The following is a 15,136-nucleotide window of genomic DNA, read 5'->3' as shown; positions in this document are numbered from 1 at the left end:
ACTCTTATATTTCCTATATGGGTTTATGTATATGCTTTATTTTTTTTAAGATTAACATGTTAGATTCCAGTGTTTCCTGTCATAGCTATGCAAAGATTTGATTTCAAAAACAGTATCTTAGCTATTAAACTATATCTTGTTATGATTTTAAATCTGTATTTAACCTCAGAATGATCTAAAAGTAAGTCTGATTTTGTGGTGGTTGTGCTTCAAAGGGGATATCAGATGCCCATTTTCCACAAGTTGGTATGATTCTTTAGGGTCTTCTCGAAATGGTCTCAGTGGTCGTGAAAAACAACACCCTTTTACCTTGTCAAAAACAGCTCTGTTCACAGCAGCTTGTTTTGCTGCATCTCTCTTTAAATGCTAATGAGCTCTGCTCATCCCGTCCCTCTCTTCTGTGGAAGAGCAAAGGAGATTTGCAAATAATCATAAAAAATATAAAGTGTGAGACTTCTTCTGGAGGTGCAGCTGGATCATGAACAATGGGTACTGCTCCATCCTTGAGTTTTAACTTTTTTTAAAAACCTGCCTTGAATTGTCCCTCATTCAGAAAAGAGTCTGGAGCAAAATGATTTGCGCAGCCAGGCATAAACTGCATTTAACCCATCCAAGTGCGCACACACTGTGAACACATACCCGGAGCAGTGGGCAGCCATATTGCTGCGGCACCTTGGGAGCAGTTGGGGGTTCGGTTCTTGCTCAAGGGTTTCACCTTAGTCATGCTATTGAAGGTGGAAGAGAGTGCTGGTTATTCACTCTAAAATCAAAATGGCTTGATAATTTAGACTGTTTAGGTTTTTGGGGGATTAAAAAAAGGGCTTTTTATCATTTAAAATTTTTTATCATTGCAGGTTGGTTTGTCCACACACTGCCAAGACACATTTATATGCAAATGAAGATATTTGGCATCCAATGTCTCCTTTAAAATTAAAATATTAATGCTTAATTCAAGTGATGAAGGATTTTGAAAGTCTGACAGTAATCAGTGTTGAGCACTACTGTAAGGTTAACCCTGTCTGCTTTACATGTTTGAAAGTGATTAACAGTTGAAGACATTAGAAATTTAGAAAAGTAATCAAATTTTTTTTTTTACTTAATAAAGTAATTGAAAAGTTACACTACTTATTACATTTTAAGTAGGGTAGCTTGTAATCTGTAACCTATTATATTTACAAAGTAACCTTCCCAACACTGATGATCACATTATAGGTGAGCTCAGACGGGAAGGACTGGAGTTGGTTTAATACAGATTATTTTATCAGAGAATATTTACTTCATGTAATAATGGACACTTTCTTTAGATATACTGTATTTCTCATGTCATTTTCGTTCATTCTAGTGACTCGTTTCAGGAAGATATTCACGGAGACTGAGAATGCAGAAAGCGCACCCTATTTGTTTTCTTTATTTTACAAAACCAAAAAAAAGAGAAAGTTTGAGATCAAAAGTTTTGTTGATATTGAGAGTGAATCAGGGTATACAAATAATAGGCCTACTTACGTAATTTTTTCAGTCAATATGAAATTAATGAAAGAACTATGAGTTTCTCTTTGTAGTGTATTTTTTAGGTTTGATAACTTGAAAAGTAAAGTAAACTTGAAAGTAATTAGTAATCTGATTACTTTTTAAATGCAATAATCAGTAATGTAATCAAATTACAATTTTAAAGAAGTAATTTGTAATTTGTAGTGGATAACTTTTTTTTTTTGTAACTTACTCAACACTGGTAAACAGTGACAGCAGTGAATACAGTAGTTGACTCCAGCTATTAATATGTGTTATTTGTGACATTTTTTGTCGTAGATCAGCAAAAATTTAGGAAAAAAAATAAAATGGTATTTTTGTTTGTTTGATTTTTATTTAGGCTTTTCCTAGTTCCTATGAGCAAAAATGCACATTTTGTAAAAAAAAAAAGATAACAATTTTATTCTCTACTGGCTTTTATAAAGTTAGTATATTTTGTATTGTAGTGGTAATAGAATTTCATTAAAAAAAAATAATAATAATTCCCTATAAAAACATTATGTACAATTTGATTTAATAATCAATAATTGTAATAATAATGGCATTCTTTCAAGTAAATTGGCCCTTAAATTTGTACAGTAAATATGGCCATTAACAAAAATATTTAATTCTCTGAAGTATTTCAGAGAGCTTTGTAATAATAATAATAATTGTATTTCCTAGTAGATCAGCAAAAAAGGTTTTATTTGCTTTTTATTGGCTTTTGTCTTTGCATATATGCATATTATGTTTAAAAATATGCACATTATGTTTGATCAAAATGTTATGTTTTAGCAAAAAAAAAAAAATATATATATATAAGTTTAATTCTCTCCCTAGATATATATTTGCTTAAGTATTTGCATTTTTGTATACGTAGTAGACGTGTAACTTAAAAAAACTACCTAAAGTTGTCTTAATTGCACATAAAATGATGTACAATTGAACTTATAATATTTAATAATGTAATAATTATAATAATAATGACATCTTTTCATGTAAGTGTGCCCTTGATAAATATGGCCATAAATATTTCATCTGGATCTGGAATTAAGTATTTCAGAGAGTTGTGTAATAATAATAATGATAATACAATGTATTTAATAAGTTTAATATTTAATTAATGATACATAATACATTGCATAATAATAATAGTAAGAAGAACAACAATAATAATAATCTGTGTAAGTATTAATATTAGTATTAGTATATAGGTCATTAATGTCATGGGAGCCTGGAAGGAAGCCTCAGCTGAGATATTTTGAGGGATTTGGAACCTGTTTGTGGCATATGGTCTCTCAGCATGCATGAGGACATAAAGACAATATGGCTCCACCTACACACAGCTAAAGCGCTGTCAAGCTTTGGTTTTGCTCTTTGCTTGTTTTCTAACGACATATTTAATGAGTGAGGGATGAGGTCTGTGTCAGCACTGTTCTACCGTTCAAGATTAATAAGTGGATGAGAGCTTTGTTGCAACCTCTTTGAGTTTCCTGTCACTCAAGGTGAGCTGTCACCCCCGCAACTTTCCTACCACATAAAGGGTGGGACGCACCAGAGTCAGTCTGTCAGAGAGCAAATATGGGGGACCGTTAAGCCCCTCTCACACATTGTTCCGGCCCCGCTAGTATGTTTCACACACACTTGCACAGACATGCAGGTTTCCTTGCATTGTTTCAAACTTGTTCCTTCCTCTGCTAGGTTTTAGTGCTGTGTTGCAAGTGTTTTTGTTACAGTGCAAGACACCATGAATGAAACACGTCTACATAAACACGTTGAGGTGGCAAAGCGCCATATGAAACAAATCTCTGTCAGGTTCATTCTAGCTGTGACTGAGTGTAAGTCTTCATTACTTTCTCAGTGTCTTCTTTCCCTGCACCTTGTGGTCAGGATATATATATACACAAGTGAAATAAAAAATTTGCCTCACCCTGACAATGCAAGATGTAGATGAGTTTGTTTCTTCATGGGACTAGATTTAGAGAAATTTAGCATTACATCACTTGTTCACCAATAAATCATATGCAGTGAATGGGTGCCATCAGAATTACAGTTCTGATAAAGGCAACACAATAATCCACACAACTCGTGAAGTGAAAAGCTGCATGTTTGTAACAAACAAATCCATCAAGACATTTATTAAGTTTGAACTGTTGCTTCCAGCTAAAATAAATGTACTAATATTGCTTTATCCAGTGAAAAAGCCATCTTGTCAAGCACTGTTCTCAAGAGAAAACAGTCCAAAACAGTTCTAAACAAATATTTTGATGTGAGAGGACAGACTTTTCTCTGGAGGAAGCGTGTTTTTATGGATTATGGACTGGTCATTTGGACTGAAGCAACAGTTTAAAGTTAAATGCCTTAAACATGCAGATTTTTGCTTCACAAGATGTTCATTGATGGACTGGAGTTGTGTTAATTACTTGTGGATTATTGTGGTGTTTTTATCATCTGTTCAGTCTCTCATTCTGACGGCACCCATTCACTGCAGAGGATCCATTGGTGAACAATGATACATTTGTAACATTAATGATATCTGTTCCAAAGATACACTTTAACATGGCCTGAGGTTAAGTACATTTTCATTTTTGGGTGAACTATTCCTTTAAGTAAAGAAATTAGTTTTTTAGTGTTTTTTTCAATCATTTAAATTGCAGGATAAATATGAATTAATAAATGTGAAATAGAGCAGAACTCCTAGCTGATGCAATAACAACAGTTGAACTCGGTGAGATACTCCTTTTATGAGTTGTCTTATGTCTTTATTTGATTGCCGCTACACTGTAAAAAAAAAAAAAAAAAAGTTGTTTCAACTTAAAATCATTTGTTACCCTGCTGACTTAAATTTTTTTGTTTATTCAACTAAAATATTCCAGTTGTCCCTTAAATTAACATTGAGTAACTTAAAATTTCAAGTTGACTAAACTAAAAATTTTAAGTCAGCGGGGTAACAAATTATTTTAAATTGAAACATTATTTTTTTTTACAGTGTATTACATATCTGTGTATATGGGTGCACTGGTGCATGTGCGATACATTTAGAATGATGGCAGCTCTTCGTGGAGCAAATTTAAGTGAAACTTATCTTTCCAGAAGAGGAGGCATGAACCACTATACGGTGGATTTGCTATGTAAAACGCTGCCCCACTTATCTGGGTCTTCATTATCGAAGCTTTAATTAGATACTGATGGTTTCCTTCCATCTTTTAGCTCACGACTGCATGTGTATTCCAGAACATTCAGTTCATTTGAAATTCAGATGACAATTTTTCATTCATTTAACTTCAATCTGAGTCTTTTCACACAGCTTTAACTTCATTATGGCTAAATATTTGTTTTATTGTAGCATTGTTTCTGGCAGTAGCTTTCCTTTGTAGTTGTGCTAGTTTAATGTCTCTATGGTCTCTTTCTTCTCACATAATAATTGTATAATACTATTCATTAGGGTTCAGTTTTTAAGACTAGCTATTTTTTACATATAGAACAGTTTTTTTTACATTATTAATATTAGATAATGTAAATTTAAAAATATACTATTATTTATTCATGTTTGTTGATTATACATTACATTTATACCACTTGAAGTGTTAAAAACTGTATTTGTAGAAATTAACTTTACCTAGGTTCATTTATGCTGTAAAATTGTTTATTTTTAATTCATGATACCCAAGGCATTAACTCATGTTAAAGAATTTAATCTTAATTTCAAATCAATTAATTGAAAATAAAATAAAACTTCTTTTAAGTTAAATAGACTACAGTCAGCTACGGTCATAATACGATATACTACGGTCATATCACAAATTTAATTCTGCTAACTATGCATTTTGCCTTCATTATTAACTTGCTGTGAGCTGGACAAGCTAACATTGCATCACATCAGGAAACATATTTTCTCGAATGCCTAATTTGAGATCAGTGTTCCATTGATTGTCTGCTTGTTCTGGAATTGTCAGCTGACGTGTAGGCTGAGGAAATTAGCTGCTGTTTGCTTCACACCCAACCCTGTGGTTTAATCTACTTTAATTTAGGGTCTATTTTTACCGCACTCAATCACTGCATGAATGGAGAGTGATGGAGACAGGTCTCGCAAGATGGATGATTTTGATGATGTTCAGTCTGCTCTGGTTAAACAGAGAACGCTGGAAATGGATGGTTCTGGAAAACCTTGAAATATCATCGAAATTTAAAATAGTTATTTCCAGGCCTAAAGTAATAATTTGAAAAAAATAATCATTAAAAAATTATTTAGTAACCTTGAACATTTGGAGAAGTCATGGAATTTAAAAGAATTTAAAAACTAATTTAAACAAATTTTAATTTAAAAATTATTATTATTATTATTATTATTTTTAGATATTAAAAAATAAAATAAAATAAAAATTTGTTCAGGAACCTCAAACAAATGGACAAAAAAAAAAATAGTAATAAAATTCAATAAAATACAAAAACCTAGTTCAGTAACTTTGACCAGCTGGAGAAGTCATTAAAATTAATTATCCAGTCTTATTCCTCTCAAATACCATTCAAACGTTTGGGGTCAATAATAATTTTAATGTTTTTTATTTACCAAGAACACAATAAATTGAAGAAATGTGACAGCAAAGACATTCACGATGTTTCAAAAGGTTTCTGTTTTAAATAAATGCTTTTCTTTTGAACTTTCTATTCATCAAATAAATCTGAAAAATTAATATTGTGGTTTCCACAGATATATTAAACAGCACAATTGTTTTCAACTTTGATTATAAAGTTGTATTTATTTATGTAGAGCTGCAAATCAACATATTGGAATGATTTCTGAAGGATAATGTGACATTGAAGACTGGAGTAATGACTGCTGAAAATTCAGTTTTGCATCACAGGAATAAATAATTTGACAATAATTTAAATTTAAAAAATAATAGTTTTACAATATATTCAAATGTTACTCAGTTATTTTAAATTGTGATTTTTATTTGATCAAATAAATGTCTTGATGAGCATAAGAGACTTCTTTCAAAAACATTAAATATCTTATCAACCCGGACTTTTGAATGTTCCTCATGTGTCATATGTTAAATTTGCTGAAGCTTTGAAAATGATAGGTCAGATCGATGTTATATCACCATACAATGAGTCACTTGCACCCCAGTTACATCATCTGTATTGTAAACTTGACATGAGGTGCTTCACTGATGTGGGCTTTTTAGATGCATACTGGCCCTCTCAAACCCGAGCTTCGAGAACAATTGGCTGCGAGGAAAATAAAACCATGAGTCATAGGGATCCAGAGCTCGCGTTTTGTCATTATGGCAAGCTGTTATGGCTTCTATTATGGGAACAGACAGCCGAGAAAGGCTGAAAAGAGCTCAGCTCATCAGTCTGAATGCCTACCTTACACTGGACCACTAGAGCTGAGAGGGTCAATGCTCTCTCGTCCACTTTGAGGACTTTCTTCCTCTCCTCTTCCATTTTATCTTTCTGCTTGGACTCGGTCTTTCCACCTGCATCGCTGCTGTCCCCTTCATCTTCCTCATCAGACCTCAGGCTCTTCTCGCTCTCCTCTGGAGACTCCCTCTCCTCTGTGGAGTCATCCACCGTGCTCTCACTCCTCTCCTCCGGCTCGCCGCCCTCTTTGCTGTCTGCCAGGGGTGAGCGAACATGAGATGGGACGTCCCGGGCCTCTCCACGCAAACGAATATTGCCCTCCAGGAGACGGCGCTGAACGATGCTGTGGGGTTGCTGTATGGGGCACAGCACAGAATAGGAAATTATGTCAGTCATTGCCATGGCTGTGCTTGAAATAGCATACTACTATAATACTGCAGTTTGTATGTTTTTGACAGTATGCAGAATTTTTGTACACCTGGAGAACCTGGATTTTCTGCTACATTTGACAAATACTGTACCCCACAATGCAATGCACTAGACTTCAAATTAAACAAAAGTAATGTCAATCTGTTTTTTTCACTGATTATTTGACACCAAGGTGGATGCAATGCAAAAAAAAAATTACTGTATGTATGTATTTATTAATTTCTTTTTTATTTATTTATTCATTCATTTATTTATTCATTTATTGCATTCAATCCACTTTGGTGTCAAATACTGATTAGATTAAATTAAATTAAATTAAATTAACAATTTAAAATCATATAAAATAATAAGAATATAAAATGTTAATAAATTAAGTAATGAATTGTGATAAATAAAAAATACAAATAAGTTAAAAAAAGTAAAATATGCAAAGTATAAATATTAAATTAAGTTTTAATATTAATTATTAAATTAAAATATAGAATATGTAAAATATTAAATTTAATTAAAATAGAGTATGCACAGTAAAAATATTAAATTAAGTTTTAATATTAATTATTAAATTAAAATATAGAATATGTAAAATATTAAATTTAATTAAAATAGAGTATGCACAGTAAAAATATTAAATTAAGTTTTAATATTAATTATTAAATTAAAATATAGAATATATAAAATATAAAATTTAATTAAAATAGAGTATGCACAGTAAAATATTAAATTAAGTTTTAATATTAATTATTAAATTTAAATATAAAATATGTACAATATTACATTTAATTAACATATAGAGTATGCACAATATAAATGTTAAATTAAGTTTAATATTAAATTAACATGAAATTAAATTAAAATATGGTATGTGTGCAATATAAACTAAAATATTAATAATATAAAATATCACAATATAAAGATTACATTAGGTTTTAATATTAAATTAAATATTAAAATAAATAGTTGTCTTGTGACAGCAACCCATGATTTCTTTTTTTCCCCTGTCAATAAATCTACTGGGGGAAATTATTTCTAATTTATAAGAAAGCTATTTTTATCAGTAGGATACTGAGGCATTATAAGTAAGTACCAGTGGAGCAATTTTGTGGAATATTATTCGGCTGAGCACTTTGAGGATTCATTTGAATTGTTTTTCCATGTTACATTGCTGCAGTTTGGAGCCCTGTGGGAAATAAAACAAGTTCATAGATGTTTTATCAGTCAGATTTTCATCATTGCAGAGTTAGACAGTAAACAAGTGAAGTAAACAGAGTCATTGAGTGCTGAAGTTAACTCCATAAACAATCATGACGGCGCCAGAATGACTCCCATCACTTTAATTGCTGCTCAAGTCTGCTTTGGCCAAGAACATTGTTCATTCCCAAAAGACATCATTAACTTCCTGTGTGTTTCCTAAAGTGGAAAGTCAACCTTTGAGTAATTGTGCAATTTTAATAAACTGCTGCAATTCAAGTCTCCTTTGACAGACATATTTTATAACACTAAAAGTTAACTACTCAAATCAAATTTATCATAACTTTCTTGGGTTTCTGATGCAGGTGATGTGGAGAAGAAAAATGGATGCCTTTATTAAATTGTTTTGGCCTTGTGATGATTCTATTATTCTGCTATATTTCTCTTGGCTGGGTAGCATAATATGTCAGGTTTATTTGAGAAACAAATCCTGCAGATTGTTGTTTATGACAGATAAGTGAATATTAGATACAGAAGGCAATCTGTGCAGCCGTACATAGTGCAGGTGCTGTGTTACTGTCTATGCGATTGCTTATCCCTATAACTTTGTTAAACTACAGCTGTCATTTCAACAGCAGGACGACCTGAGGAGACCAGACTGCAATTTGATCTGCTTTTAAACTTTCTTTGCCTCTCTAATAATACAATTATCTGGACCTCTTGAAAGTACAGCTCAGATAGTCTCAAAAGGGAAGCTGAAAATACACAGAGAAACCTAGATCTTTCCTTTTTTTTCTATCCCATCGCTTGCATGTAGCGATGTTCTTTTTTTATAACTCAAAGGAAATGCTCATTCTGTTCCAAAATTTAGCTTAAGATGATAGCTGTGTTTTGGAAAGTAGTTAAGAATAACTATATTAAAAAAATATAATAAATACAAAAAACTAATAAATTATTATCATATAAAATATTGAACTAAATTTGGCAAAATATACATTAAAATATATATAATAATAATATCTACAATAGAAATATTAAATACAATTAAAACTTAAAATATTTACGCTATTAAATTTAATGTTAGTATTAAATTAAGTATTATATTAAAATATCAAATATCAAAAATGTAAATACTGCATTAAGTTTAATATTAAATTACATATCAAATTAAATCATTATATATATATATATATATATATATATATATATATATATGTGTGTGTTTGTGTATGTGTGTATATATATATATAACACATTTTACTCAGTTATTATGCAGCATTTTAAATATATTATTTTACTTTTATTGTCAAATTTATGTAAAAAATTATATTTAAAATGCTGTATAATAACTGTAAATTGTGTTATATATTCATATATATATATCTATGAAAAGGAATGGAAATAAAGTCTGTTATAACCACTGCCGTGCTATAAATGTGTAAGCTCACCAAAACATTATCACTAGGTATTTCCTCCAGCTACACAATAGCACTATTGATCCGCAGCTGTGGGTTTGATGGTGTGAAATAGCATTATATAATAGACTTTTGTATATTGATTGAAAAAGAGTCAGTTGTTCACGTGGCTGACAGCAGAATCCCACGCCACAATGACAGTTTTGTATTTTTTGACTTGCTATAAAATCAACCTTTGTGGTAATTCATTTCTCATATGTCTTCAAGACTTACAGATTCATAGATTTTCATCTTCTGTCATCAAATAAAAAGTCACAGAGGTTGCAGGCTTGCGGCAATCTGTTTTCTTATTCATCGAGTCTTACAAATTCCAATACCAATACTTTATTTTTCCAATAATTCTGAGCTACATGGAACTGCATCCTGACATAAAGTCAAAGGCTGAGAGCTAATTTTATCCCAGCATAATGAGTTGACCTCCACAAGAGGCCTTACATTCCTGTTGACACCCTCTTACAAAATGAGAAAAACCATTCAGCTGTGACTTGCTGTGACAATGCTACAGATCTTTATTGCTGCTCTACATCCAAATGCAGTTCAATTAGATTCTTATAATTGAGTTCATTACATTGCTCTTGTGTCTAACAGCTAGACAGTCTAATCACAGCTTGTTCTAACTTTCTGCTCACTCGGACGGCCATTGGTAAAGTGGGTTGATGTGGGTAAACAGAGAAGCTGAAAGGTAAATGCCAGCGTCAGCGCTGTTGCTCTGCTGTTTGTTGGTTTGTATTGATCTGTTCTCAAGCCTGTGTTAAATGAGAACACAGGTGAAGGGAGACTAAGCTACCAGAACAACTGTAAATTTACTAACATGCAGAGTAAGAAAACAAAATAACTTATTATTGATTTCAGGAGGAAACAGGATGTACTACACCATTGTATATCAACGAGGAGATGGTGGAGAGAGTGTTCAGTTTTAAATTTCTGGGCACACACATCTCAGAGGAACTCACATGGACGATAAACATCACGGCACTAGTTAAGAAAGCACAGAAGCGGCTATACTTTTTAAGAATGCTCAGGAAGGTAAGCCTGTCGCAACAGCTCTTTCTCATTCTACCGCTGCTCCATCGAGAGTATCCTCACACGTGTGGTATGGAAGTAGCTCTGCAGCTGACAAAAAGGCTTTGCAGAGAGTTATCAAGACTGTGCAGAACATCATCACTAAACAACAGCTGCCTGCCCTGGATGACATTTTTACCTCCCGCTGTCTGCAGAAAATACACAATATTCTGAAGGACTCGTATAACCAATAATATATATGCACATAACTTATTTGAACTGTTGCCATCTGGGAAACGTTACAGGTCTATCAAAACACATACCGCAAGATTCATGAACAGTTTTTATTCTAGAGCTATAACCATACTGAACACTGCACTGAAAGTACATTCTTGACATTTAAGAAGAACCAATCATGTGCAATTATATTGAGCACTTTATTTCACTCAGCACTATTATTTTCCTTATGTGCAATATGGTCCTTATTTGATTAATATTATGATTTATTTTATTTATTTATTTTTTGTTTGTTTAAATAATCTGTAGCTGGATACGTTGGCATATCTACAATTTCGTTGGATGTAAGTACTATGACAATAAACAATCTGAATCTGAATCCGAAGATCTGGAGAATGGACAAAAAATATATGTTGAGTTTTAGGCTGTGCTAAAACTGGCCGTATGACCTCGATCCTAAAAAATACACTGTTTAGGACACTGACCTGGTAGTTAACCATAATGAGTGTAAGATCATGCATGTCTAAATGTGAAACAATGCCATTGTTTGATCACAGCACAACACAACAGTGCATGTTGGGTATGACGCAACACTTTTAGCCTAAATAAACATCTGCTCTGCATGCATCACTTTTTGAACTAACATGAACATGAACTAACATGACAACATCAGCCATCTTACACAGAGTTAAGCCTAAATGAGTCTCTGACAGCCTTTCACTTTAGATTTGAATGGAAAATACAGTTGAGAAAAGACCTTTAGAATGCAGTGGCCATAAGTGGACACAAAATGTTTTATATGTTTATTGTATTGAAAATAATAACGTGGAAAACTAGTGTCACTGAACACCATAATACAATACAATTCCACTAACCATTGTTGAAATTTGTCTTTGACCTAAATTGGCCTTATTTTATTTTATTTTAATAATTAATGTTAAAAACTAGTGGAAAAAACTGGCGTCATCTGGAAAGACGCTTTATTCCTGAAAATAATCTTATGAAAGTTGTGGATCTCTTTTGGAATATCAGCTGTAATCACTTTCATTTATTCTTCCATAGTCTAACTTGCATGTTTATGTTAAGGAAGAAACTACAAAATACTTTCCCCAATAACCTAATTATTTCTTTGCTATGTATTATTTGTGGAAAAAGTGTCACTAATCACATAATAATTAGCCACAAACGGATTTAGTTATTTTATTGAAAAGAATAATGTTGAAAGCTAGTGTCATGGCATAACCTTAAAGGATTCTATTTTATTTATAAGACAAGAGGGTTGAGACAAGAGTTTTATGGAAAGTTCACCATTATTTGCTATATATATATATATATATATATATATTACAGTTTTTCTTTCCCCATTGAAAAGATTAAAGATTAAGATTAAATTGCACTGAACGCTTTTATTTTTATTTTGTTTTGTTTTATTATTTTTTAATTTTTGCCTTATTGGCTTCCCCATTTTAAAATAAATAAATAAAGTAAGCTACAAATAAAAAAAGGTGATGCTTAATTTGAGAAACATTTTATATATAGCTTATTCATTGCATCCGAAGTCTGCATTGCATTTCAAGTAGACCAAATGCTACTCAATATGATCCACTATGTTTGTTTGTCAGCTGCATGCCATTAGCTCATTTCCCCTTGTAACCATCAGGTTTATTGTGCTTTAATGAACATCATTACAACACTCTTCTTTTTAATGAGGTGTGTGTCCATGCATGTGAGCGTGTGTAAATACACAGTCAGGATAATTCATATTCAGTGCGGTTGGGAGGGATTTTGCAAAAGTGGAAGGTTAATGGAGAAGTGAGGATGGATGGATGATGGAAGCTCTTGAGTGCTTCTGACCTCAGGACGCTTCTGACTCAGCCTTACATCTGAGAATGTGCATTATGGAAAGTCCACCTGTAAGTGTCACAGTTATGGTGTGTTTTGGTCTCGTTTTCCCCATGTATGTTCCTGTTTCCTTATTTGGTCATTTTCCTGGCCTTGTTTAGTTATATTATGATTCCATTCAGCTGTGTGTGATTTAATTATGTATTTTTTCCTGTCTGTTCAGTTAGTTTTCATCTGGTCTACTCGTTACTCCCGGAGTTCCTGTGTCTGCCCTGCCTTGTCTATATTAAAGACTGTATATTTGAGTTTATCCTCGTCTCGTGTTCCTCGTTCCTCCCTGTTGTGTACACCATGACAGTAAGAGTCTTTCTTTGCTATGTATTATTTGTGGGAAAAGTGTCACTAATCACATAATAATTAGCCATAATTTTGTTATTTTATTGAAAAGAATAATGTTGAAAGCTAGTGTCATGGCATAACCTTAAAGGATTTTATTTTATTTATAAGACAAGAGGGTTGAGACAAGAGTTTTATGGAAGGTTCACCATTATTTGCTATATATATATATATATATATATATATATAAAAATTCTTTCCCCATTGAAAAGATTAAAATTGCACTGAACGCTTTTATTTTTATTTTGTTTTGTTTTATTATTTTTTAATTTTTGCTTTATTGGCTTCCCCATTTTAAAATAAATAAATAAAGTAAGCTACAAATAAAAAAAGGTGATGCTTAATTTTAGAAACATTTTATATATAGCTTATTTATTCATTGCATCCTAAGTCTTACAACTACAGTACAAATATATTTTAGATTAAGGCAACAATTTTGCATTGTGTACATGTAAGGTGAATTCAAATAAAACAGCTTCAGTCTGGTTTTAAAGTATATATCTGGCAAATATATATATATTTAAATACCGGACCGGGGCTGTTTTTGTCAGTCATCTGTCGTGTGTGTCATGTGTTCCCGCCTCTTGTGTCCATATTTGGTTTGTTTCCTGTCCTCGTCTAGTGTGATCATTAGTTAATCCTTGTCCAGCTGTGTTTGTCTCGTTATCTATGATTTACCTGTGTATTTATAGTCCTGTCTGTTCAGTTTGATTTCGTCTGGTCTACTCGTTACTCCCCTGTGTTCCTGCCTGTGTCAGCACTGCCTTGCCTTGATGTTGTCATTAAAGACTATGGCTGTATCCGAAATTGCCCCCTATACCCTCATTCACTATTCCCTACATTAGTCCACTCATATAGTTCACTTGAAGGAGTGAATGAAAACGAGTGAGTGAATTCGGACACTGAATGCACCGGAAGAACTGCCGCTTTTGCATAGTTTGCTTCCTGTTAAATAATCATTTGAAACGGGCAGCTCCAATAGTAAGATTGAAGGATTTATCTAGAACTCAGTCACGGAAATTATGTATAAACCCTAATAGTCAATTTACAATTAATTTTGTACCTTTGTTTTATTCCACTGTATTACGCCGTGGACGAGCGCTTCTAAAATCAATGAATGGATGATTCAGCTGCGGGCGCCATCTTCTGGTGAGACGTGGGAATTGACTCGGCGCGCGACTCTCGCAGTGCATTCTGGGGATTCTTTAGCCGTTGAGTTTATATCGGTTGTACACTCGTTTTTGCGGTGCATTGTGGGATTGAATGAGTGCACTCGAGAACATCCACTAAGGTTTCGAACACCACTTAAAATGGCCGTTCCCTCAAATAGTGCACTATTTGAGGGTATAGGGGGCGATTTCGATTTCGAGATACAGCCTATCTTTTGAGTTACATCCTCGTCTGCGTGTTCCTGTGTCCTCCTCGTGTGTGCACCGTGACAGTTTTATTTGAATTCACCTTACATGTAAACAATATATAAATGTATTACCCGTATTTCTCTTTATCTGGGTTGACTCACAGAGCGGGCGAGATTAATTTTGACAGGATTGATCATGGCATTGTTACCCTGCTTCTTTTGCTCTATTTCCTTTGAGAGCTGACTGTCACCACAGCCACTGTGCCATGTTGCCTAGATAAAGCGATGCTATTGTGTTCTTCTGATGGTTGTAGATTTGAAACGATTTGTGACC

At 32.9% G+C, this 15,136-nt stretch overlaps 1 protein-coding gene across 1 annotated transcript in view; it reads right to left on the bottom strand.

Annotated features, from left to right (window-relative positions):
- The window catches only part of LOC306861724 (nuclear receptor-interacting protein 3-like), a 28,981-nt gene that overhangs the window by 6,822 nt on the left and 7,023 nt on the right, over nt 1-15,136 (bottom strand). The window contains exon 2 of the mRNA XM_079404146.1: nt 6,883-7,230. Within this exon, the coding sequence (XP_079260272.1) occupies nt 6,883-7,230 (348 nt within the window). The remainder of the gene's footprint in view (nt 1-6,882; nt 7,231-15,136) is intronic.

The sequence above is a fragment of the Barbus barbus genome (genome assembly GCF_936440315.1).
Source record: "Barbus barbus genome assembly, chromosome: 42".
Taxonomy (NCBI): Eukaryota; Metazoa; Chordata; class Actinopteri; order Cypriniformes; family Cyprinidae; genus Barbus; species Barbus barbus.
This window is presented reverse-complemented; position numbering and strand designations above follow the sequence as displayed.